At 43.7% G+C, this 26,780-nt stretch overlaps 1 protein-coding gene across 6 annotated transcripts in view; it reads left to right on the plus strand.

The window, feature by feature from the left end:
- Positions 1-25,783, plus strand: part of MYO7A (myosin VIIA) — a 149,736-nt gene extending 123,953 nt beyond the window's left edge. For all 6 annotated transcript variants that reach the window (XM_072133944.1, XM_072133941.1, XM_072133943.1 and 3 more), the window contains 20 exons: positions 53-226; positions 931-1,158; positions 2,193-2,363; positions 2,549-2,666; positions 4,162-4,288; positions 4,983-5,152; positions 6,958-7,148; positions 7,553-7,677; positions 8,016-8,173; positions 9,975-10,128; positions 10,436-10,591; positions 12,056-12,161; positions 16,068-16,181; positions 17,053-17,140; positions 21,126-21,232; positions 21,601-21,786; positions 23,019-23,135; positions 23,735-23,818; positions 23,891-24,010; positions 25,173-25,783. In XM_072133944.1, the coding sequence (XP_071990045.1) occupies positions 53-226; positions 931-1,158; positions 2,193-2,363; positions 2,549-2,666; positions 4,162-4,288; positions 4,983-5,152; positions 6,958-7,148; positions 7,553-7,677; positions 8,016-8,173; positions 9,975-10,128; positions 10,436-10,591; positions 12,056-12,161; positions 16,068-16,181; positions 17,053-17,140; positions 21,126-21,232; positions 21,601-21,786; positions 23,019-23,135; positions 23,735-23,818; positions 23,891-24,010; positions 25,173-25,262 (2,784 nt within the window). In that variant the 3' untranslated portion in view covers positions 25,263-25,783. The remainder of the gene's footprint in view (positions 1-52; positions 227-930; positions 1,159-2,192; positions 2,364-2,548; positions 2,667-4,161; positions 4,289-4,982; positions 5,153-6,957; positions 7,149-7,552; positions 7,678-8,015; positions 8,174-9,974; positions 10,129-10,435; positions 10,592-12,055; positions 12,162-16,067; positions 16,182-17,052; positions 17,141-21,125; positions 21,233-21,600; positions 21,787-23,018; positions 23,136-23,734; positions 23,819-23,890; positions 24,011-25,172) is intronic.
- The last annotated feature ends 997 nt before the right edge of the window (positions 25,784-26,780 follow it).

Below are 26,780 nucleotides of genomic sequence, written 5' to 3' on the forward strand. Positions count from 1 at the left end.
CCACGCCGGATAGTTTCCATTTACCTATGATGATTGCCATTGTTCTCCACAGGCCACCAAATCCAAGAAGCCGATTATGCTTCCCGTGACGTTCATGGACGGGACAACTAAGACCCTTCTCACAGATTCGGCCACCACAGCCATGGAACTGTGCAACTCGCTGGCCGACAAGGTCAACCTGAAGGACAGATTCGGCTTCTCCTTATACATAGCTCTGTTTGATAAGGTAATAGATGCTGTGTTACTTATCATCTGTACTCCAGCCTGAAGTAAGGTGTCTGTTTCTATAAAAAGTGACACTAAATATAGGTTTATATTATAATATATAATAATAATAATGCTGCTATATGTAGTACAACAATACAGTACAGTAATAGCATACAATTCATATATGTAATGCTTAAATACAGTGCTCACAAACGTTTACACTATGACTAGAAAAACAACATACATTGCCAAATAATATTATACAATAATAAAATAATACCGCCATACAGCGCAAGGATAACAGTGCTATACTGTTTAGTAATAAAATTGAATTTGTACATAAGTGCTCAGATACTTTTACACATTTCCTATAATAGGCGTCAAATAATAGTGCCATACGGTGACTAAATAATACCGCCAAATAATGCAAACCTAAAATAATACTGCTAAACGGTGCTATATCTCAGGGCTCAATGGTAGGATAATACAGCCAAATAGTCCAAGAATAATAGTACTATATATATAGTATAATCTCCCTGTACATGGCTATATAACAATACCATATTGCCAGAAATGAGTGCCATACAAGGACCAAAAAGTACTGCCAAGTACATAACAATACCTTATAATATCGCCTTTGTTTATTTTTTCCCCACATCCCGTAAGCTGCATAGAACCTCCTGCTATGGTAACCCCACATGCGTTACCTCCTCTGTCCATTAGGTGTCCTCATTAGGCAGCGGTAATGACCATGTGATGGACGCCGTTTCGCAATGTGAACAATACGCCAAGGAGCAGGGAGCGCAGGAGAGGAACGCTCCCTGGAGACTCTTTTTTAGGAAGGAAATCTTCACCCCCTGGCACAATCCTGCAGAAGACAACGTGGCCACCAATCTCATTTATCAACAAATTGTCCGGGGGGTCAAGTTTGGGGAGTATCGGTGTGACAAGGTGAGCCCCATCCCCCTACACCACTTGTGGGGTCAGTCGCTGTACGTCTAGCTATATTCATAGTTCATTTTTATTTATTAAACATGAAGAATGTTCCTATGATAACACTGCCTGTCCATTACCTTCAGCTGTACCATAAGAGCATTGTGTGGATCCACATCTTATGGTTATATACATATATAGTTATTGGTTCGGTGATATAGCTGTGTGATAACTATAGTGGCCAGGAAAACCCATAAGTGATATCAAAAGTGCTTTACTGTGGCAGTGCATAATATCACATTTCAGCTTGTCCACAGTTCCACAACCATAATTTTCAGCCTTACAATAAGAGTATTGTGTGGATCTACATCTTATGGTTAAATACATATATAGTTATTGGTTCGGTGATAAAGCTGTGTGACAACTATAGTGGCCAGGAATACCCATAAGTGATATCAAAAGTACTTTACTGTAGCAGTGCATAATATCACATTTCAGCATGTCCACAGTTCCACAACCATTACTTTCAGCCTTACCATAAGAGCATTGTGTGGATCCACATCTTATCTGTCTTGATTTGTATGAAGATATATATAGTTATATTCGTTGGCTCGTTGATATAGCTGTATGATAACTTAAGTCGTGAAGAATACCCATAAGTGATATCATGAGCGCTCTACTGTGGCAGTGCATAATATCACATTTCAGCATGTGCACAGTTTCACAACCATTACTTTCAGCTTGACAATAATGGCATTGAGTAGAACCACATCTTATCTGTCTAGATGTATATGAATATATATATATAGTTAACTATAGTGGCCAGGAATCCCCATAAGTGATGTATAGGGTGCTTTTCTGTGGCAATGCATATAATCACATTTCAACATGTCCACAGTTTTGCACAAAAAAATCTTTTTAAAAGTGATTATAATGCTAAGGACCAATGTTTATGCAGTTTCTTTAGTGGATTATCCCTTTAAATTGAAGTATTGCTCACATGAGACTTCCCATTTTAAACCCGTCCTGATGGATCCTTGTCCTGCTCCCAGGAGGAAGACCTAGCCGAGCTGGCGTCTCAGCAGTACTATGTCGATTACGGTTCAGAGATGATAATGGAAAGATTATTAAACCTGATCACCTCTTACATCCCCGACCGCGAGATCACACCATCCAAAAATGTGGAGAAATGGGCCCAATACATCATTGCTGCACACAAGAAGGTAAGACGCCCCCTGCTGGTATGTAAATGTGTGTGTCTATATTGGTCACTAATTAGCCCCTATTAATTAAAGGATAACTCCAATTTTTGCAAATTCTTCTCAAACTATTCCCCACCATTAAGAAGACTGACCCCATTTATAAAGCTCAAAGTCCATGAATGCATGTATGTGTTTTGCCCCTGCAGGGTATATACGCCCAGAGAAGATCAGATGCACAGAAGGTTAAAGAGAACGTGGTGGACTTTGCACGGTTTAAGTGGCCTTTGCTGTTTTCTAGATTCTATGAGGCCTTTAAATTCTCAGGTAAAGTAAATGGGTTACCAGAAAACCTGATGTCCTAGGACCTAGGCTTACACTTCAGTCTTCTATTCGACCACTAGGGGGAGCTCAGGAGCCGAATGTGTACTGTGCAAACTTGACTATAATAATAGCACTGTATGCATTTTGCTCTTCAGTTCCCCCTAGTGGTGGCAACCATCTTCTACTGTTATGTAAAAGGTTATCTGTCCGCAGGTGTGACCATGTTGAATGCAGCCAGTGTTAGGAATGGGTCATAGAGAGATCTGCAATTATATTTTTGTGTATGTTGCACTTGGGGGTGTACTCACACTGCTGTGCTCTCTTCAGCTAGTGTTATCTATTGTTCTTGAAGAGATGTGGAATCATACAATTGTATATTTTGTTAGTAACAGCAGGACTGTGCATTTATTTTCCAGGATTGTAGCTTCCACTTGCGCACTGGGGATGTGTCCTCACACTGCTGTGCTCCGAGCTCTCTGCAGCCTGTGTTATGCATTGTCCGCACAGAGAGATGTGTAATCATACCATTGTGTATGTTGTTAGTAGCAACAGGACCGTGGATTTATGTTCCTGGATTGTAACTTCTCCTATTGCCCTGGTTGGGGGGGGTCCTCACCCTGCTGTGCTCTTTGCCCTGTGCATTGAGCTGCTTTAAATCTACTCCTCTCTAAGTAAAAGAAGTAACTTAGCAGATGGGCAGAGACTTTGGAGCAGGTCAGTGCAGATAATTAAGAGCAAAGCAGTGTGGAGACGCAGAATTTCAGCGTATCTGTTTATTTTCAGTTTACTTAAATAAAAAAAAAAATTGTATAACCAGAGACTAGTTACATTTATAAGCCTAATACTTCTCACAGCTGAGGATTTGGTACAATTGTATCTAGTCTGGATAATCCTCTATAAACTGAACACATTGGTAAAATCTCTCCTGAACTGATCATTTGCTACATTGGGACCCATTTACTCACTTGGTCCAGTGAGTTCCCCGAAAGTGCATTGTCCAACGATAATGCACTGTGCCGCTATTCACTGAGATGGTGCGCCCCATATCCTGCATGTGTCGCTTCCCCGCTCAGGTCTGACAGAGTTCACCTTCTTCTTCCTGGTGCATGTAAGTGCTTGGCTTGTGACACAATTTAAAAGTTAAATCCCGCGCTCAGTCCGAATCAGTTGGATCGTCCGACGGTACGCCCCTAATTTGTGTCGCCTGAAAGCAGTGCAGCTGCGTCAGAAAACGATTGTGTGCGACACAGTCCCAGCACAGACCTGTTAAATACCTGTCAAAGCCGTGCAAATCCCGAAAAAGGTCCAAAGTCTGGTGAAAGTGCAATCCGCGACCCTTAGTAAATGAGCCCCAATGTGTCCTTTTGCAGGGACCTAACTAAGGGGGGTGCAGGAGGATATTAGTGCTATACATTGTGCATGCAGTATGGGATCTGGTACAGATTATGTATTATTGTATGTATTTACCTATTTGCTGCATGTCTTATATGATTTTTAGGACCCAGCCTTCCTAAAAACGATGTGATTGTGGCAGTGAACTGGACGGGCGTCTACTTTGTAGATGAGCAGGAGCAGGTTCTCCTGGAGCTGTCCTTCCCAGAGATCACAGCCGTGTCCAGCAGCAGGTGAGTGCAGAGAGAAAAAGGAAAATCGGTGATAAAAATGACTGTTTCTATCTGTGGGTAATTTTCCGTAGACACAATCATTACCAACGCAACGCTGTTCAACCCCTGCATGGACTCACAGGCTTTCTCTATGAGTGGGGGGGGGGACTGGACTCACAGGCTTTCTCTATGAGTGAATGAGGGAAGCAGGACTCACAGGCTTTCTCTATGAGTGGGTGGAGCGAGCAGGACTCACAGGCTTTCTCTATGAGTGGGTGGAGCGAGCAGGACTCACAGACTTTCGCTATGAGTGGGTGGAGCGAGCAGGACTCACAGGCTTTCTCTATGAGTGGGGGGGGGGACTGGACTCAAGGGCTTTCTCTATGAGTGAATGAGGGAAGCAGGACTCACAGGCTTTCTCTATGAGTGGGTGGATGTAGCAGGACTCACAGGCTTTCTCTATGAGTGGGTAGAGGGAGCAGGACTCACAGGCTTTATCTATGAGTGGGTGGGAGAAGCAGGATTTACAGGCTTTCTCTATGAGTGGGTGGAGCAGGACTCACAGGCTTTCTCTATGAGTGGGTAGAGGAAGCAGGACTCACAGGCTTTCTCCATGAGTGGGTGGGAGAAGCAGGACTCACAGGCTTTCTCTATTCCTTTGGATAAAGTCCTAACATGTTCTCTGTTTCCCCTGTGTTGTTGCGATTTCTTAAAGAGGTGGTAAGCTGCAAGGACAGAGCTTCACCTTGGCCACCATTAAAGGAGATGAGTACACCTTCACTTCCAACAATGCAGAAGATATCCGAGAACTTGTGGTGACCTTCCTGGAAGGACTGAGGAAAAGATCTAAGTTTGTGGTGGCTCTACAGGACAATCCAAACCCTGGTAAGACTGGATCCTAGGGTTTCTCTCCATACATAAGATGCTACAATGGTTTAGGTTTCTAAGAGGGGGTACAGAAATCATTATAAGTGGGGGGAAGGGGCACATTATCAGTTGGTTATCAATATCTGTATCTATGAAATCTACTTTAAGTTGTTCATAGCCTAAGCAGACATGGGGAAACCTCCAGACCCCCAGGACTAAAATGGTTCATGGGGGAGATGGGGTGGTTCGTGGAGCATATGGGGTTGTTCGTGGAGCAGATGGGGTGGTTCATGGAGGAGATGGGGTGGTTCATGGAGGAGATGGGGTGGTTCATGGAGGAGGAAATGGGGTGGTTCATGGAAGAGATGTGGTGGTTCATGGAGGAGAAGATGTGGTGGTTCGTGGAGCATATGTGGTGGTTCGTGGAGCATATGTGGTGGTTCGTGGAGCATATGGGGTGGTTCATGGAGGAGATGGGGTGGTTCATGGAGGAGGAGGGGTGGTTCATGGAGCATATGGGGTGGTTCGTGGAGCAGATGGGGTGGTTCATGGAGGAGATGGGGTGGTTCATGGAGGAGGAGATGGGGTGGTTCATGGAGGAGGCGATGGGGTGGTTCATGGAGGAGGAGGGATGGTTCGTGGAGCATATGGGGTGGTTCGTGGAGCATATGGGGTGGTTCGTGGAGCATATGGGGTGGTTCGTGGAGCAGATGGGGTGGTTCATGGAGGAGGAGATGGGGTGGTTCATGGAGGAGGAGATGGGGTGGTTCATGGAGGAGGAGATGGGGTGGTTCATGGAGGAGGAGATGGGGTGGTTCATGGAGGAGGAGATGGGGTGGTTCATGGAGGAGGCGATGGGGTGGTTCATGGAGGAGGAGGGTGGTTCGTGGAGCATATGGGGTGGTTCGTGGAGCATATGGGGTGGTTGGTGGAGGAGATGGGGTGGTTCATGGAGGAGATGGGGTGGTTCATGGAGGAGGAGATGGGGTGGTTCATGGAGGAGGAGGGGTGGTTCGTGGAGCAGATGGGGTGGTTCATGGAGGAGGAGATGGGGTGGTTCATGGAGGAGGAGGGGTGGTTCATGGAGCAGATGGGGTGGTTCATGGAAGAGATGTGGTGGTTCATGGAGGAGATGGGGTGGTTCATGGAGGAGATGGGGTGGTTCATGGAGGAGATGTGGTGGTTCATGGAGGAGGAGATGGGATGGTTCATGAAGGAGGAGATGGGGTGGTTCATGGAGGAAGCGATGGGGTGGTTCATGGAGGAGGAGATGGGGTGGTTCATGAAGGAGGAGATGGGGTGGTTCATGGAAGAGATGGGGTGGTTCATGGAGGAGGAGATGGGGTGGTTCATGGAACAGATGGGGTGGTTCATAGAAGAGATGGGGTGGTTCATGGAGGAGGCGATGGGGTGGTTCATGGAGGAGGCGATGGGGTGGTTCATGGAGGAGGCGATGGGGTGGTTCATGGAGGAGGTGATGGGGTGGTTCATGGAGGAGATGGGGTGGTTCCTGGAGGAGATGGGGTGGTTCATGGAGGAGGCGATGGGGTGGTTCATGGAGGAGGCGATGGGGTGGTTCATGGAGGAGGCGATGGGGTGGTTCATGGAGGAGGCGATGGGGTGGTTCATGGAGGAGGCGATGGGGTGGTTCATGGAGGAGGCGATGGGGTGGTTCATGGAGGAGGCGATGGGGTGGTTCATGGAGGAGGAGATGGGGTGGTTCGTGGAGGAGATGGGGTGGTTCGTGGAGGAGATGGGGTCTTTAAGCAATTTTCGGCTCCATTCTTTTTAGTTTCCATTTATTGTTTTTTTCACTTTTGTAGCCGGAGAAGATTCAGGATTCCTTAGTTTTTTGAAGGGGGATCTGATTATCCTGGACCAGGACACGGGGGAGTCTATCATGAATTCTGGCTGGGCCCACGGCTATAACGAGAGGACAAAGCAGAAAGGAGACTTTCCAACCGAGATTGTGTACGTCATGCCGACCGTCACCAAACCGTCCTCGGAGATTGTGGTAGGTTCTTACCATAGGCTACCATCCAACTGGGCCTCCAATACAACAATTTATCCGCGTTCTCACACTGGCCACTAGAGGGTGTGAGAAAGGCAGAGCCTCATGCTTACAGCTTTGCTGTATAGACTGGGTCACTTCTGCAGAGGCATCTCGAAATCATTTGAGCATTTAATGTTTGAAGATTTTAGCCTAATCCTTTTACTCTTAGGTAGTTCAGCCACTGCCAAAAAGTGGCTTCTCCCCCTTCCCCCTTTGGGGGGGGGGGGGTTGGTGGGGGGAGAGGACTAGGACGAGATAATTGTCAGCCATATGAGCATTCTAGTGACTGCGACCTAAAACTATACACACAGAGCAGTATAAATAGATGGTACCTGGTCATTAATACTATTTTCCACTTTGTCCAGACCCTGGTGACGATGACCCCGGATCAGCGCCAGGACGTAGTGCGGACAGTCCAGATGACTACAATGGAGCAAGAGGAGAAGACGAAGCCGTACACGCTGGAGGAATTCTCCTACGATTACTTCAGGTCAGGAACCTCAGTACATTATGTCTGTGTACAGATGTAGCAGTGCTGAGTTTGTTGTCAGCACATTTGTGGTTCCCCCTGAGGAAGCTACTTTGTGGTGGTGATACACGTGGGGCATTTCCCCAGCTCCCTCCCCAATGTCATGCATTGCCCACATCTCAGTGCCAACCCTATCACCCCCATAACAGTGTCCGGCACATCATGACCCAATCACCTCCTCCATGTTCTTCTGCTGCCAGACAGGAGCAATCTATCACTGACTACATAGCCCAGCAATCATGGAGAGTCCTAACCAATAGATAATTACACATTCATGAGATTATGTTCTTGCTCCTCAGACCACCACCTAAGCACACCCTGAGCCGCGTCATGATCACCAAGAACCGAGGGAAGGACCGGCTGTGGTGCTACACCCGGGAGCCCATCAAACAGGCCCTCCTGAGGAAGGTGTTAATGAGCGACGAGCTGTCCCAGGAAGCCTGCATGGCCTTCATCGATATCCTTCCATACACTCACGCTGTAATGGATTACATTGATTGTAAGCTGGTGCAACCATAGAGACTGCAGGCAGCATTGCCCCGGGAGAGATGTGTAATCAGACCTTTGTGTATGCTGTTAGTAGCTGCAGGACTGTGAGATATAGATTAATATTTCAGGATTGTAGATTCTCCTCCTGCACTTAGGGTGTTTCATCACACTGCTGTACTCTGTGCTCTCTGCAGCCAGTGTTAGGTAATGTCCCTGGAGGGATGTATAATCAGATGTGTGTTTTTAATAGCAGCAGTACTTTGAAAAGTTTATTCCAGGATTGTAGCTTCTCACACTGCTGTACTCTGTGCTTCTCCAAGTGCACTGAGGGTGTTTCCTCACACTGGTTTGATCTGTGCTTTCTGCAGGCAGGAGAGATGTGTAATCATACTTTTGTGTGTGTTGTTAGTAGAAACAGAACTGTGAAATGTGGATTTGTATTCCAGAATTGCAGCTTCAAGTGCACTTGGGGTTGTGTTAGTAGCAGCAGGGCTGTTAATATTCCAGGATTGTAGCTTCCCCTAGTGAACCGGGGACATGTCCTCACACTGTTGTGCTCTATGCTCTTTGCAGCCTGCAGCTCTTTGTTAGGTATTGTCCCTGGGGAGATGTGTAAAGATACTTTTGCATATATTGTTAGTAGCTGCAGGACTGTGAGATATAGAATAAAATTCCAGGAATGTAGATTCTTCTATTGCACTAGGGGTATGCCCTGCTGTACTCTGTGGTCTCTGCAGCCAGCGTTAGCTATTATCCCTGGAGAGGTGTATGATCAGACCTTTATGTGTGTGTTTAGTAGGACCAGGACTGTGAAAATGGATTTATATTCCATGTAGCTTTTCTAAGTGCACTGAGGGGAGTGCCCTCACACTGCAGTACTCTGTGCTCTGTGCTCTTTGCAGCCAGTGTTATGTATTGTCCCTGGAGAGATGTGTAAACAGATTTTTGCATATGTTGTTAGTAGCAGCAGGACTGTAAAATATAAAATTAGATTCCAGGATTGTAACTTTCTCGAGTATATAAGGGGTGTGTCCTTACACTGCTGTGCTCTGTGTTTTCTAAAAAAAAAAGTTTTAGTTAGTGTCCCTGGAGAGAAGTGTAATCCAGCTTTTATGTATGTTGTTAGTAGAAGAAGAACAGTGAAATATAGATTTATATCACAGGATTGTAGCCTTTCAAAGTATACTGGGGACATGTTCTCACACTGCTGTGCTCTGTTCTCTCTTCATTGAGCTGCTTCAAAGTCCCTCCTCTCTGCTGCGAGTAAAATCTGTGTCAGGATTCTGGTTTAATATAAGATCTATCACTTAAGGCAAAGGATCTGTGGTACACTGGGAAAAGCTACAAATCCTGGAATATAAATCCTTATTTCACAGTCCTGCTGCTACTAACAACATACTGAAATATAATCACATATAGTTCCATGGCCAATACCTAACAAGGGCTGCACCTAGCATGGCAGTGGGTGGACATGGAGAAACTCGAATCCAAGAACAAAAACTCATATTTCACAGTCCTGCTGCTACTATCAACACAGTAGTATAATTACTAATCTATCCGGGGATGATACCTAAGACTGCAGTTTTGTCTAACTATGTACGTTTCCTTGAGAGTATTTGGGTGGAAGTCCATTCAGGTGTTAGGGTTCCTCTGGGAGGAGTTCAGGGGTCATCCACAGTACAAAATCAATGACATGACCCCATGACCTCCCTGTGTTATCGCTATATACTATTATACTGCACTGATATTCCTTGACGTGTCCTGTGCACCAATGCTGAAGTATATGGGCGACTACCCGTCCAAGCGCATGCGCTCCGTCAACGAGCTGACAGATCAAATCTTTGAAGGTGCCTTAAAAGCCGAACCCTTGAAGGACGAGATCTACTGTCAGGTTCTCAAGCAGCTGACGGACAACCACATCAAGTAAGTGTCCCTCTTCACCAGGAATGTCCTTGCCTTCAGGGTAGACCTTAAACTAATCTTATCATAGGGGTTTATCTGCTATCAGAACCAGTAATGATCACTCACAATCTAAAGAAGGACCTAATAACAAGTGTTTAGCATCTCGGCAGCACTCCTACAGGAGAAATAAGGAATTGCATGGTGCCTATAGGAATCAATGTGCTGCTGGTTTAAACTGGGTCCTCCAGTCTGGGCAATAGATGAGCCCCATATGACAATGGGTTTTACAAGCTGGACAACCCCTTTAATACTGAACTTGTTGTCACAGGTATAGTGAAGAGAAGGGCTGGGAGCTGCTATGGCTGGCCACCGGCCTCTTTCCACCCAGCAATATCCTACTACCTCATGTACAGAGGTTCATCCAGTCCCGGAAGCAGCACGTCCTGGCGGCAGACTGTATGCACCGACTGCAGAGAGCTCTCAGGTAAGTGCACAATGTTCTGATCCAGTGTCTGATCCAAATCCATCATGATCAACCACTTACTCATAGAGAGTAGAGCTGTTCCTCCACACATGTTCTGTGTGAAGTACAGCTTTTGAAGCTACAACACAGAGGGGCCCTGGTAACAACCCACCCCCCTTTTGTACCCTTCTGGCTAATAAGCATAATTTTAAAAGTTGATCTTAGAAGGAAGGAGCCAATGGATAACAAATATGAGAAGATTACCACAGTCCCGGTGCCTGGATCAGTGAGTAAGTGTCCCTGGTTTATCATGATGGAGTTTGATGGTAGATTTCCTTTAATAGAAAACTGCCACCAGGATGAAGGATGATAAACCAAGCACACTTACATGCTGGTGTGTGCCCCCTCTGCCATTGCCTGCTCTCATTTTAGCTTCTCCTGCCCTTTTTTTATTGAAAAAAAGGCCTTAAAATGTATTCAAATGAGCCTGAAGGGCTCCAGGCTCCATTGACGTCTATAGAGCCTGAAGCCCCTCAGACTAGTTTGTATAATTTTTTAAAGCTTTTTTTGTAAAAACCAGGACAAAAGAAGCTAAAATAAGAGCGAATCCTGCTAGAGGGGGCACACATCAGAATGTCACTGTGCTTGGTTTACAATCCTTCATCCTGGTGGTAGATTTCCTATAAGTTCTTAAACAGGTTTTCCTACGAAGACAAGTTAGGCCCTATCCACGTTAGGACCCCTTGTTTTCACGATATGCGGGGGTCTTAGCGCTGAGACCCCCTCTAATCAGCAAGTTAGGCCCTATCCCATGGATAGGGTATAACTTGTCTTCATGGGAAAACCCCTTTAATGCAGCTCTGGGTGTGACTGGAGTATAAATTATGATATATTTCAGGATCAGGGGTTAAACAAAGTATTTGCAAAGTTTAAGTTCATTTTATATACCGTATATACTCGAGTATAAGCCGACCCAAGTATAAGCCGAGGCTCCTAATTTTACCACAAAAACCTGGTAAAGCCTATATTTTTTTTACTCGAGTATAAGCCGAGTTTGGGGGTTCAGCACATTTTTTTGTGCTGAAAAACTAGGCTTATACTCGAGTATATATGGTAGTTATGGGGGGGGGGGTCTGTTTTATATCAAAATTCAATCACTTAAAAGTTCCCTGACTTGTTAATTTTCATATTTTGTTAACATTTTCAAGAACTTTGCCTCTTGTCAGTGAATGAAACTCATTTACCTTCAGAAACTAAATACCAGGTTTCTCACAGCCGGGAATTTTACTTGTATCCAGTCCAGATAATGATAAACAAAAATTCTTCCTTTACAATGTATCAGTGCAGGGAACACGGGTCAGTTTGGAGTTCAGTTTTGTTAATAATTGTTTATACTGGATGTAATTGTAGCGAAGCCTCAGTTGTGATAAGTATTACATGAGGACATCTTCTTCTTGACCTCTGACCTGTGTCTCCCACTTTTAGGAACGGATCCAGGAAGTATCCACCACATTTGGTGGAAGTGGAGGCCATTCAACACAAAACCACCCAAATATTCCACAAAGTGTACTTCCCCGATGACACGGATGAGGTGAGAAACAGACCGAGGCCTGATCATTGCAGGGTCTGATTATGGGGTCTGGTCTGGTGCTTGGATTCATTTGGGGCTTTTAGGGATTTGGTTTTAGAGTCTGGTTTCATTTAGTTTTAGATTGGAGTGTAAGTTAATTTATGGAGGTGGAAAAAACTTTTGGATCCTCCTGTAAATGTAAAGAGATGCTCCAACTTTATGGACTGTCATGAATCAAAATCTTAATTTACAGCCAATTTCTTTTTATCTGGACAATGAGAGTGCAAAAATTTGGGCTGTCAACATTATTTATGTTTGGTCTGAGATTTAGCTTAAATAATGTTTCTGGTTTAGGGGTCTGAGTTGATTTTGAGTTCTAGTTTATGGGCCTGGTTTGGGGTCTGCCTGGAGTCTTGTCTGGGGGAAGGTCTGAATTATTATAGATGTCTGGTTTGGGGTCTGGGTTATTATAGATGTCTAGTTTGGGGTCTGGGTTATTAGAGATGTCTAGTTTGGGGTCTGGGTTATTATAAATGTCTGGTTTGGGGTCTGGGTTATTGTAGATGTTTGGTTTGGGGTCTGGGTTATTATAGATGTTTGGTTTTGGGTCTGGGTTTATTATAGATGTCTGGGTTATTATAGGTGTCTGGTTTGGGGTCTGGGTTATTATAGATGTCTGGTTTGGGGTCTGGATTATTATAGATGTCTGGTTTGGGGTCTGGGTTATTATAGATGTCTGGTTTGGGGTCTGGGTTATTAGAGATGTCTGGTTTGGGGTCTGGGTTATTATAGATGTCTGGTTTGGGGTCTGGGTTATTATAGATGTCTAGTTTGGGGTCTGGGTTATAATAGATGTCTAGTTTGGGGTCTGGTGTATTATAGATGTCTGGTTTGGGGTCTGGTGTATTATATATGTCTGGTTTGGGGTCTTGGTTATTATAGATGTCTGGTTTGGGGTCTGGGTTTTAGTATAGATGTCTGGTTTGGGGTCTGGGTTTTAGTATAGATGTCTGGTTTGGGGTCTGGGTTTTAGTATAGATGTCTGGTTTGGGGTCTGGTTTTAGTATAGATGTCTGGTTTGGGGTCTGGGTTTTAGTATAGATGTCTGGTTTGGGGTCTGGTTTTAGTATAGATGTCTGGTTTGGGGTCTGGGTTTTAGTATAGATGTCTGGTTTAGGGTCTGGATTATTATAGATGTCTAGTTTGGGGTCTGGGTTAGTATAGATGTCTGGTTTGGGGTCTTGGTTATTATAAATGTCTGGTTTGGGGTCTGGGTTTTAGTATAGATGTCTGGTTTGGGGTCTGGATTATTATAGACGTCTGGTTTGGGGTCTGGATTATTATAGACGTCTGGTTTGGGGTCTTGGTTATTATAAATGTCTGGTTTGGGGTCTGGGTTTTAGTATAGATGTCTGGTTTGGGGTCTGGGTTTTAGTATAGATGTCTGGTTTGGGGTCTGGGTTTTAGTATAGATGTCTGGTTTGGGGTCTGGGTTTTAGTATAGATGTCTGGTTTGGGGTCTGGGTTTTAGTACAGATGTCTGGTTTGGGGTCTGGATTATTATAGACGTCTGGTTTGGGGTCTGGATTATTATAGACGTCTGGTTTGGGGTCTGGGTTATTATAGATGTCTGGTTTGGGGTCTGGATTATTATAGATGTCTGGTTTGGGGTCTGGATTATTATAGATGTCTGGTTTGGGGTCTGGATTATTATAGATGTCTGGTTTGGGGTCTGGATTATTATAGATGTCTGGTTTGGGGTCTGGGTTATTATAGATGTCTGGATTATTATAGATGTCTGGTTTGGGGTCTGGGTTACTATAGATGTCTGGTTTGGGGTCTGGGTTAGTATAGATGTCTGGTTTGGGGTCTTGGTTATTATAAATGTCTGGTTTGGGGTCTGGGTTTTAGTGTAGATGTCTGGTTTGGGGTCTGGGTTTTAGTATAGATGTCTGGTTTTGGGTCTGGGTTTTAGTATAGATGTCTGGTTTGGGGTCTGGGTTTTAGTATAGATGTCTGGTTTGGGGTCTGGGTTTTAGTATAGATGTCTGGTTTGGGGTCTGGGTTAGTATAGATGTCTGGTTTGGGGTCTGGGTTATTATAGATGTCTGGTTTGGGGTCTGGGTTTTAGTATAGATGTCTGGTTTGGGGTCTGGGTTTTAGTATAGACGTCTGGTTTGGGGTCTGGATTATTATAGATGTCTGGTTTGGGGTCTGGGTTACTATAGATGTCTGGTTTGGGGTCTGGGTTACTATAGATGTCTGGTTTGGGGTCTGGGTTACTATAGATGTCTGGTTTGGGGTCTGGGTTATTATAGATGTCTGGTTTGGGGTCTGGGTTATTATAGATGTCTGGTTTGGGGTCAGGGTTATTATAGATGTCTGGTTTGGGGTCTGGATTATTATAGATGTCTGGTTTGGGGTCTGGATTATTATAGATGTCTGGTTTGGGGTCTGGATTATTATAGATGTCTGGTTTGGGGTCTGGATTATTATAGATGTCTGGTTTGGGGTCTGGATTATTATAGATGTCTGGTTTGGGGTCTGGATTATTATAGATGTCTGGTTTGGGGTCTGGATTATTATAGATGTCTGGTTTGGGGTCTGGGTTATTATAGATGTCTGGTTTGGGGTCTGGGTTATTATAGATGTCTGGTTTGGGGTCTGGATTATTATAGATGTCTGGTTTGGGGTCTGGGTTATTATAGATGTCTGGTTTGGGGTCTGGGTTATTAGAGATGTCTGGTTTGGGGTCTGGGTTATTATAGATGTCTGGTTTGGGGTCTGGGTTATTAGAGATGTCTGGTTTGGGGTCTGGGTTATTATAGATGTCTGGTTTGGGGTCTGGGTTATTATAGATGTCTAGTTTGGGGTCTGGGTTATAATAGATGTCTGGTTTGGGGTCTGGTGTATTATAGATGTCTGGTTTGGGGGCTGGTGTATTATATATGTCTGGTTTGGGGTCTTGGTTATTATAGATGTCTGGTTTGGGGTCTGGGTTTTAGTATAGATGTCTGGTTTGGGGTCTGGGTTTTAGTATAGATGTCTGGTTTGGGGTCTGGTTTTAGTATAGATGTCTGGTTTGGGGTCTGGGTTTTAGTATAGATGTCTGGTTTGGGGTCTGGATTATTATAGATGTCTGGTTTGGGGTCTGGATTATTATAGATGTCTGGTTTGGGGTCTGGGTTATTATAGATGTCTGGTTTGGGGTCTGGGTTATTATAGATGTCTGGTTTGGGGTCTGGGTTATTATAGATGTCTGGTTTGGGGTCTGGGTTATTATAGATGTCTGGTTTGGGGTCTGGTGTATTATAGATGTCTGGTTTGGGGTCTGGGTTATTATAGATGTCTGGTTTGGGGTCTGGATTATTATAGATGTCTGGTTTGGGGTCTGGATTATTATAGATGTCTGGTTTGGGGTCTGGGTTACTATAGATGTCTGGTTTGGGGTCTGCATTAATTTAATGGTTTGGTCTTTAGCCTGAATTGATTTAGAGGTCTAGTCTCGGATCTGGTGTAATTTAGGGGACATCTTTTGGCATCTAATTTATGGTTTTAATTCATGATTTGAAGTGAAGGTTCTGGGGTCAGAAATTATCCAGAGCTCTAGTTTCTTGTCAGGAGTCGGAATTTGTTAACGGGTGAGGAGTCTGAAGCCGGGGCAGTGATTTACATATTACTTTGAGATCTTGGGTACATAAGATGATCAATGTAGACAGTCATCACACATAACACGAGAAAATATAGGAGTGAAACACGTCCCCTACATCCTACTAGGTCAGACCCAGACCCATTTCCCGTCTCCTCCCTGGACTACAAAGCGTCACTATAGAGCCGAGGTTTTCTTTCCCATCTTTGTCCTCATGTAAGACAGAACATTATCCCAAGGTGTCACATTGGACGTTCACACCGCTCCTTCTCTTACAGGCGTTTGAAGTGGAGTCAAGCACCAAAGCCAAGGATTTCTGCCAAGATATTGCGAACCGGCTGCTCCTGAAATCCCCAGAAGGCTTCAGTCTGTTTGTGAAGATCTCTGATAAGGTAAGGACTGAGAGAAAAGCAAGGGGATACATGAAATCAGGTCATGTGGGATTGTCCATGACTGAGAATCTCAGGAAATTGAGGTCTTAACTCAATGATGGCTAACTTTTTGGAGACCTAGTGCCCAAACTTCAACCAAAATCCACTTATTTATAGTAGTTATGCTCCAGCACTACTTATTTCCAGCGCCACACCTCACCAATGGTGGTACGTGGTAATGCAACTCAATTAATTTAACTCTCTACAGCTGAGTTGCAATACCAGTACAAGCCATGGTTAGGTGTGGCGCTGTTTTTAATAGAGAGCAGCCATGTTTTTTGACCTACAGACAACCCCTTTAAGCAGTAAATTAATACTCCCTTATCTGTCACAGTTTTCAGTCATACGGGCATCCTGAAGACACCAATACAGTAGAGAGAAGGAAGGAAGAGAAATTCAGATTATCATTGTAGCTTCTCTCCAGGGCCCATGGACATTGCTGGGCCTGTAGATGGAGCTCCAATGATAATCCAGCCCTGTCCTTACCACCTGCTCCTCCTGTAATCCCAGGCAGCCAAGGATGTGTTCCACTAAAATTGTGCTGACTGCAGGAGGATGCTTTGTCCTGCCCGGCAAACTCTATGCTGGGGGTGACAAGCGGAGTGCCCCCAGAGTGGGCTCCGAGTGGCACCTGCCATAGGGTCGCCATCACTGTCCAAACCTGGTACTACCAGGTATAACCACTCATGATTATCTTTTTATCTTTATCTTATTGTTTTTTTTATCGTGGGCCCAAATTTTCAGTTTAGCCTCATATTAAATTTAACAAAATGCAAGAATATATATATTTTTCATATGATATATTTTATTTCTTGTTTTGTTTATTTAACAGGTAATAAGTGTCCCAGAAGGAGATTTCTTCTTTGATTTTGTTCGGCATCTGACAGACTGGATAAAGAAAGCCAGACCATCCAAGGATGGTAAGATGTGACCAAATTATAACTATTGTAATACTGCCCCCTATGTACAGGGATATACTATAATACTGCCCCCTATGTACAAGAATATAACTACTATAATACTGCCCACTATGTACAAGAATATAACTACTATAATACTGCCCCCTATGTACAAGAATATAACTACTATAATACTGCCCCCTATGTACAAGAATATAACTACTATAATACTGCCCCCTATGTACAGGAATATAACTACTATAATACTGCCCCCTATGTACAAGAATATAACTACTATAATACTGCCCCTATGTACAAGAATATAACTGCTATAATACTGCCCCCTATGTACAAGAATATAACTACTATAATACTGCCCCCTATGTACAAGAATATAACTACTATAATACTGCCCCTATGTACAAGAATATAACTACTAAAATACTGCCCCCTATGTACAAGAATATAACTACTATAATACTGCCCCCTATGTACAAGAATATAACTACTATAATACTGCCCCCTATGTACAAGAATATAACTACTATAATACTGCCCCTATGTACAAGAATATAACTACTATAATACTGCCCCCTATGTACAAGAATATAACTACTATAATACTGCCTCCTATGTACAAGAATATAACTACTATAATACTGCCCCCTATGTACAAGAATATAACTACTATAATACTGCCCCCTATGTACAAGAATATAACTACTATAATACTGCCCCCTATGTACAAGAATATAACTACTATAATACTGCCCCTATGTACAAGAATATAACTACTATAATACTGCCCCCTATGTACAAGAATATAACTACTATAATACTGCCCCCTATGTACAAGAATATAACTACTATAATACTGCCCCTATGTACAAGAATATAACTACTATAATACTGCCCCCTATGTACAAGAATATAACTACTATAATACTGCCCCCTATGTACAAGAATATAACTACTATAATACTGCCCCTATGTACAAGAATATAACTACTATAATACTGCCCCCAATGTACAGGAATATAACTACTATAATACTGCCCCCTATGTACAAGAATATAACTACTATAATACTACCCCCATGTACAAGAATATAACTACTATAATACTGATCCCTATGTACAAGACTATAACTACTATAATACTGCCCCCCTATGTACAAGAATATAACTACTATAATACTGCCCCCTATGTACAAGAATATAACTACTATAATACTGCCCCCTATGTACAAGAATATAACTACTATAATACTGCCCCCTATGTACAAGAATATAACTACTATAATACTGCCCCCAATGTACAAGAATATAACTACTATAATACTGCCCCCTATGTACAGGAATATAACTACTATAATACTGCCCCCTATGTACAAGAATATAACTACTATAATACGGCCCCTATGTACAGGAATATAACTACTATAATACTGCCCCCTATGTACAAGAATATAACTACTATAATACGGCCCCTATGTACAGGAATATAACTACTATAATACTGCCCCCTATGTACAAGAATATAACTACTATAATACTGCCCCCTATGTACAAGAATATAACTACTATAATACTGCACCCTATGTACAGGAATATAGCTACTATAATACTGCCCCCTATGTGCAAGAATATAACTACTATAATACTGCCCCTATGTACAAGAATATAACTACTATAATACTGCCCCCAATGTACAAGAATATAACTACTATAATACGGCCCCTATGTACAGGAATATAACTACTATAATACTGCCCCCTATGTACAAGAATATAACTACTATAATACTGCCCCCTATGTACAAGAATATAACTACTATAATACTGCCCCCTATGTACAAGAATATAACTACTATAATACTGCCCCATATGTACAAGAATATAACTACTATAATACTGCCCCCTATGTACAAGAATATAACTACTATAATACTGCCCCCTATGTACAGGAATATAACTACTATAATACTGCCCCCTATGTACAGGAATATAACTACTATAATACTGCCCCCTATGTACAGGAATATAACTACTATAATACTGCCCCCTATGTACAGGAATATAACTACTATAATACTGTCCCCTATGTACAAGACTATAACTACTATAATACTGCCCCCTATGTACAAGAATATAACTACTATAATACTGCCCCCTATGTACAAGACTATAACTACTATAATACTGCCCCCTATGTACAAGAATATAACTACTATAATACTGCCCCCTATGTACAAGAATATAACTACTATAATACTGCCCCCTATGTACAAGAATATAACTACTATAATACTGCCCCCTATGTACAAGAATATAACTACTATAATACTGCCCCCTATGTACAGGAATATAACTACTATAATACTGCCCCCTATGTACAAGAATATAACTACTATAATACTGCCCCCTATGTACAAGAATATAACTACTATAATACTGCCCCCTATGTACAAGAATATAACTACTATTATACTGCCCCTATGTACAAGAATATAACTACTATAATACTGCCCCCTATGTACAAGAATATAACTACTATAATACTGCCCCCTATGTACAGGAATATAACTACTATAATACTGCCCCCTATGTACAAGAATATAACTACTATAATACTGCCCCCTATGTACAAGAATATAACTACTATAATACTGCCCCCTATGTACAAGAATATAACTACTATAATACTGCCCCCTATGTACAAGAATATAACTACTATAATACTGCCCCCTATGTACAAGAATATGACTACTATAATACTGCCCCTATGTACAAGAATATAACTACTATAATACTGCCCCTATGTACAAGAATATAACTACTATAATACTGCCCCCTATGTACAAGAATATAACTACTATAATACTGCCCCCTATGTACAAGAATATAACTACTATAATACTGCCCCTATGTACAAGAATATAACTACTATAATACTACCCCCTATGTACAAGAATATAACTACTATAATACTGCCCCCTATGTACAAGAATATAATTACTATAATACTGCCCCCTATGTACAAGAATATAACTACTATAATACTGCCCCCTATGTACAAGAATATAACTACTATTATACTGCCCCCTATGTACAAGAATATAACTACTATAATACTGCCCCCTATGTACAAGAATATAACTACTATAATACTGTCCCCTATGTACAAGAATATAACTACTATAATACTGCCCCCTATGTACAAGAATATAACTACTATAATACTGCCTCCTATGTACAAGAATATAACTACTATAATACTGCCCCCTATGTACAAGAATATAACTACTATAATACTGCCCCTATGTACAGGAATATAACTACTATAATACTGCTCCTATGTACAAGAATATAACTACTATAATACTGCCCCCTATGTACAAGAATATAACTACTATAATACTGCCCCCTATGTACAAGAATATAACTACTATAATACTGCCCCCTATGTACAAGAATATAACTACTATAATACTGCCCCCTATGTACAAGAATATAACTACTATAATACTGCCCCCTATGTACAAGAATATAACTACTATAATACTGCCCCCTATGTACAGAAATATAACTACTATAATACTGCCCCCTATGTACAAGAATATAACTACTATAATACTGCCCCCTATGTACAAGAATATAACTACTATAATACTGCCCCCTATGTACAAGAATATAACTACTATAATACTGCCCCCTATGTACAAGAATATAACTACTATAATACTGCCCCCTATGTACAAGAATATAACTACTATAATACTGCCCCCTATGTACAAGAATATAACTACTATAATACTGCCTCCTATATACAAGAATATAACTACTATAATACTGCCCCCTATGTACAAGAATATAACTACTATAATACTGCCCCCTATGTACAAGAATATAACTACTATAATACTGCCCCCTATGTACAAGAATATAACTACTATAATACTGCCCCTATGTACAGTAGATATGTGAGTACATTGCTGTGTGTTGCAGGTATAGTGCCTTCCCTCACATATCAAGTGTTCTTTATGAAGAAATTGTGGACTAATACAGTTCCTGGGAAGGACTCTATGGCTGACTCCATCTTCCACTACTATCAGGTGTGGATTGTTACCAGTGTTCCTGAATATTGTTACTAGTAAATTCCGTGATCTAAATCTATGACACAGCAAATTATAGGATGTTATACAACAATATTTTTTTACCTGCTGCTTCCTGTAGTTCCCTCTCTTGTATCCTCCTCCTCCAGATTTCTCCCCCCACCACACAGGCTGCTCCCGCTCTCAAATCCCCCCCCAATCCACATAATGTGGATGGTTCAGCCTTCGTTTTCTGTGGCTGCACAGTTGTCTCTGGGATTGGGCAGAGCGATTAATCCTCCCTCTGTACAATCAGTAATGACGTAGTAATACGCTCATTCTCAATATAAAGACATTTTCCATGTTCCCCATAACTTCCTTTGTTCCAGGAGCTTCCAAAGTACCTGCGCGGCTACCACAAGTGCACCCGGGAGGACGTCCTGCAGCTGGCCGCCCTCATCTACAGGGTCAAGTATGAAGATGACAAATCCTACTTCCCAAACATTCCCAAAATGCTGAAGGAGCTGGTTCCTCAAGACTTAATCCGGCAATTAAATCCAGATGACTGGAAGAGGGTGAGTAGGAGACTCCAGATGTAGAGAGAGAGTTCTCCTCCTCCTCCATCCCCCTCCCTCCTCCTCCATCCTTCCCTCCTCCCTTCTCCTCCTTCTCCATCCCCCTCCCTCCTCCTCCATCCTTCCCTCCTCCTCCATCCTTCCCTCCTCCCTTCTCCTCCTCCTCCATCCCCCTCCCTCCTCCTCCGTCCTTCCTTCCTCCCTTCTCCTCCTCCTCCATCCCCCTCCCTCCTCCTCCGTCCTTCCTTCCTCCCTTCTCCTCCTCCTCCATCCCCCTCTCTCCTCCTCCGTCCTTCATTCCTCCCTTCTCCTCCTTCTCCATCCCCCTCCCTCCTCCTCCATCCTTCCCTCCTCCCTTCTCCTCCTCCTCATCCCCCTCCCTCCTCCTCCGTCCTTCCTTCCTCCCTTCTCCTCCTCCTCCATCCCCCTCCCTCCTCCTCCGTCCTTCCTTCCTCCCTTCTCCTCCTCCTCCATCCCCCTCCCTCCTCCTCTGTCCTTCCCTTCTTCCTTCTCCTCCCCTTCCTGCTCTCTCCTCTTACCACTCTCTCCTCCCTCCTCTCCCTTCCTCCTGTTGTCCCTCTTGCCCCCTGCCTCAAGCCCCCTCCTTCCCCTCCCTCCCCTTCCATCCTGCTTCCTCCCTCCTCCCCTTCCCTATCCTTTATTCTCCCTCCTCCTCCAACCCCTCCCTCCCCCGCTCCTTCCTTCCCCTCCCCCTTCCTTCTTGTTACCTCCTCCTCCCGCTATCTCCTGCTCCCTCCTCCTCCCTCCTCCTCCCCTAACAAGATCTTATTATAGAATTATAGAATGATCCCCTCCTACCACTAAGAGCCCCAGCAAAATGCTAATAAATGTGGTAATGAGAGCTGACGGGGTGAGCTCGCTTCATATGTGATTTATACATATACATTGAGTATTTAGCTTTTTACTATGTACCGTATTTTTCGGACTATAAGGCTCACCATCAATAAATGCCTGCTAAAACGTCTAGGTTCATATATAAGGCGCACCGGATTATAAGGCGCACCTGATTATAAGGATGAATGACCAGCAGGTGGCAGACCTGTGCACAGTTCAAGGCAGCTGTTGTCTGTAAGTAGGTTCATATATAAGGCGCACTGGACTATAAGGCACACCTTCAAAGGATTTTTTGTTCGCTTTATAGTCCGAAAAATACTGTACACACTGAGCTCCCCCTAGTGATGACATTTGTAACTCTTTTCTCCACCTTACAGTCCATTATCGCCTACTTTAACAAACACGCGGGCAAGACGCGGGAGGAAGCCAAGGTTGCCTTTCTAAAGATTATCTTTAAGTGGCCAACGTTCGGTTCCGCTTTCTTTGAGGTTAAGGTAAGAGAAGCTTTATTGATGGACAAGGGGGTGAGTCGTCTTATGTGGCTCAGGCTGGGGGAGAGTTCATATTGGGTTTGGTGAGTACAATGTCAGACTGAATATTCTTCTGAAATAGTGGCCACAACCCTCCCTCACACCACAAACAAGAGGCAGACCATAGACAGAACAGTCTCGAATTGAATTTGTAACCACCAAGCGTGGTGCCTGCTTATTAGTGACCACCAAGCGTGGTGCCTGCTTATTAGTGACCACCAAGCGTGGTGCCTGCTTATTAGTGACCACCAAGCGTGGTGCCTGCATATTAGTGACCACCAAGCGTGGTGCCTGCTTATTAGTGACCACCAAGCGTGGTGCCTGCTTATTAGTGACCACCAAGCGTGGTGCCTGCTTATTAGTGACCACCAAGTGTGGTGCCTGCTTATTAGTGACCACCAAGCGTGGTGCCTGCTTATTAGTGACCACCAAGCGTGGTGCCTGCTTATTAGTGACCACCAAGCGTGGTGCCTGCTTATTAGTGACCACCAAGTTGTGTGCTTGACTGACTGTAACCATAAACATTGTATAGTTTGATGGTTACTTTGTCTTCCTTTTTTCAGCAAACCACAGAGCCGCACTTCCCCGAAATCCTCCTGATAGCAATCAACAAACATGGCGTCAGCTTGATAGATCCGAAGTCTAAGGTATGGAGCGTGGGCCTGGGGCGCCCTGAGCCTCTGGGGTAGTACACCCCTAATCTGTCAGGTCTCTTCCAGGACATTCTGGCCACGCATCCCTTCACAAAGATCTCCAACTGGAGCAGCGGGAACACGTACTTCCATATAACTATCGGGAATCTGGTGAGGGGCAGCAAACTGCTGTGCGAGACCTCGCTGGTAAGTGAGGGGGGGTGTCCTCACACTGCTGTGCTCTGTGTTTTCGTCAGTCAACATTAGGCATTGTCCATAGACAGATGTTTTGTGTGTTAGTAGCAGCAGGACTGTGATATGTAGATTTATATTCCAGGATTGTAGTAACAGGGTTTGTGTCCTCACACTGCTGGGATCTGTGCTCTCTGCAGCCAGTGGTATGTATTGTCTCTAGAGAGAGACGTGTAATCAGGCCTTTGTGTATGATGTTAGTAGCAGCAGAACTGTGATACATGGATTCATATTCCAGGCTTGTAGCGCTGAGGACACTGCTGTGATCTGTGCTCTCTGCAGCCAGTGTTATGTTTTATCACTGGAGAGATGTGTAATCAGACCATTGTTTGTGTTGTTAGTAGCTGCAGGACTGTGATATATGGCTTTATATTCTAGGATTGTACTTGAGCCTGTCCTAACACTGCTGTGCTCTTAGGCCCTTTGTGTATGTTGTTGGTAGCTGCAGGACTGTCATATATGATGAATTCATATATGACTTTAGAGCTTCTGCAAGTGCTCTGGGGAGGTGTCCTCACACTGCTGTGCTCTGTGCTCTCTCCAGCCAGTTTATGTATTGTCTCTGGAAAGATGTATAACCATAACTTTGTGTATGGTGTTAGTATCTGCAGGACTGTGAAGTATACGTTTATATTCCAGGATTGTAGTACTGGGTGGGGGGGGGGGGTGTCCTAACACAGCTGTGATCTGTGCTGCCTGCAGAAAGTGTTATGTATTATCCCTGGAGAGATGTGTTATCATACCTTTGTGTATTGTTAGTAGAAGCAGGACTGTGATATATGGGTTTTATATTCCAGAATTAAGTGCACCCAGGGGCTGTCCTCACACTTCTGTGCTCTATTCTCTCTGCAGCCAGTGTCAGTTACTGTCCCTGTAGAGATGTGTCATGATGCACAGCTTTCCCTGGTCTACTGGTTGACTACATCAGCAGGAGAGAATAGAGGGTAAGGGGTGTGAAGCAGCTCATTGCAGAGAGCTAAGAGCACAGCAGTGTGAGGAGACACCCCAGTAAATCCTGGAAAACTTGAGAATTTAGATAGACACTCAGCGTTGGTTCCACCCAGTTGTCAATTATTGATACATAAGCCATAAATACTAATGATCTCCTTCCCATCAGGGCTACAAGATGGACGACCTGTTGACCTCCTACATCAGCCAGATGTTGACCTCAATGAGCAAACAGCGAGGGGCAAAGGGCAGCAAGTGAACTGGCAAGGAGCGCTGGCACCTTGTGCTGGATGTAATCCGCTGCCTGAGGTCTGTGGGGTATCCGTGTAGCTGGGGTACGACGTTCTCCCCCCAAGTCTGGAACATGAGAAGAGCTGGATCCCAAATCTCATCCGATTCAGAGACTGAAGGTTCAATCCCATCATCCAGCGAGGACGACTACCTGTGAGGGCGCAGTCTGGTCTACGGCCACAATCGCTGGGGGGGCGCTGTCCTTCCATGGTGGCAGAGACCCCCCCCCGGCTGTGTATCACATGTGAGGTGTCAGTATTTAGGACCTGAACACCATGAGAGACGAGGCCTCCTCCAGGAGAACACAGAGTGGACTTTATACAGAGAATCTATGACACAGATTATAATATATTCCCCATCCCAGAGTCTGATTGGACGCTCCCGGTATTTAAGAGGAAATTTTACGTCTTTATTTATTTAACTTAAATTGATGACGTCACAATTTGTTCTGAAATGTTGAAAAAAAATCGATAAAAAAATCGAGGAAAATTCTGAAGTTTCCGTTCAATGGTCTGTCACTGTATGGCAGTATTACTCAGTCACTGTATGGCGGTATAACTCAGTCACTGTATGGCGGTATTACTCAGTCACAGTATGGCGGTATTACTCAGTCACAGTATGGCGGTATTACTCAGTCACTGTATGGAGGTATTACTCAATCACAGTATGGCGGTATTACTCAGTCACTGTATGGAGGTATTACTCAGTCACTGTATGGCGGTATTACTCAGTCACTGTATGGAGGTATTACTCAGTCACTATGGCGGTATTACTCATTCACAGTATGGCGGTATTACACAGTCACTGTATGGCGGTATTACTCAGCCACTGTATGGCGGTATTACTCAGTCACAGTATGGCGGTATTACTCAGTCACAGTATGGCGGTATTACTCAGTCACTGTATGGAGGTATTACTCAATCACAGTATGGCGGTATTACTCAGTCACTGTATGGAGGTATTACTCAGTCACTGTATGGCGGTATTACTCAGTCACTGTATGGAGGTATTACTCAGTCACTATGGCGGTATTACTCATTCACAGTATGGCGGTATTACACAGTCACTGTATGGCGGTATTACTCAGCCACTGTATGGCGGTATTACTCAGTCACTGTATGGCGGTATTACTCAGTCACTGTATGGCGGTATTACTCAGTCACTGTATGGCGGTATTACACAGTCACTGTATGGAGGTATTACTCAGCCACTGTATGGCGGTATTACTCAGCCACTGTATGGCGGTATTACTCAGCCACTGTATGGCGGTATTACTCAGTCACAGTATGGCGGTATTACTCAGTCACTGTATGGAGGTATTACTCAGTCACTGTATGGCGGTATTACTCAGTCACTGTATGGCGGTATTACTCAGTCACTGTATGGCGGTATGACTCAGTCACTGTATGGCGGTATGACTCAGTCACTGTATGGCGGTATGACTCAGCCACTGTATGGCGGTATTACTCAGTCACTGTATGGAGGT

This window comes from Engystomops pustulosus, chromosome 2 (genome assembly GCF_040894005.1).
Source record: "Engystomops pustulosus chromosome 2, aEngPut4.maternal, whole genome shotgun sequence".
Taxonomy (NCBI): Eukaryota; Metazoa; Chordata; class Amphibia; order Anura; family Leptodactylidae; genus Engystomops; species Engystomops pustulosus.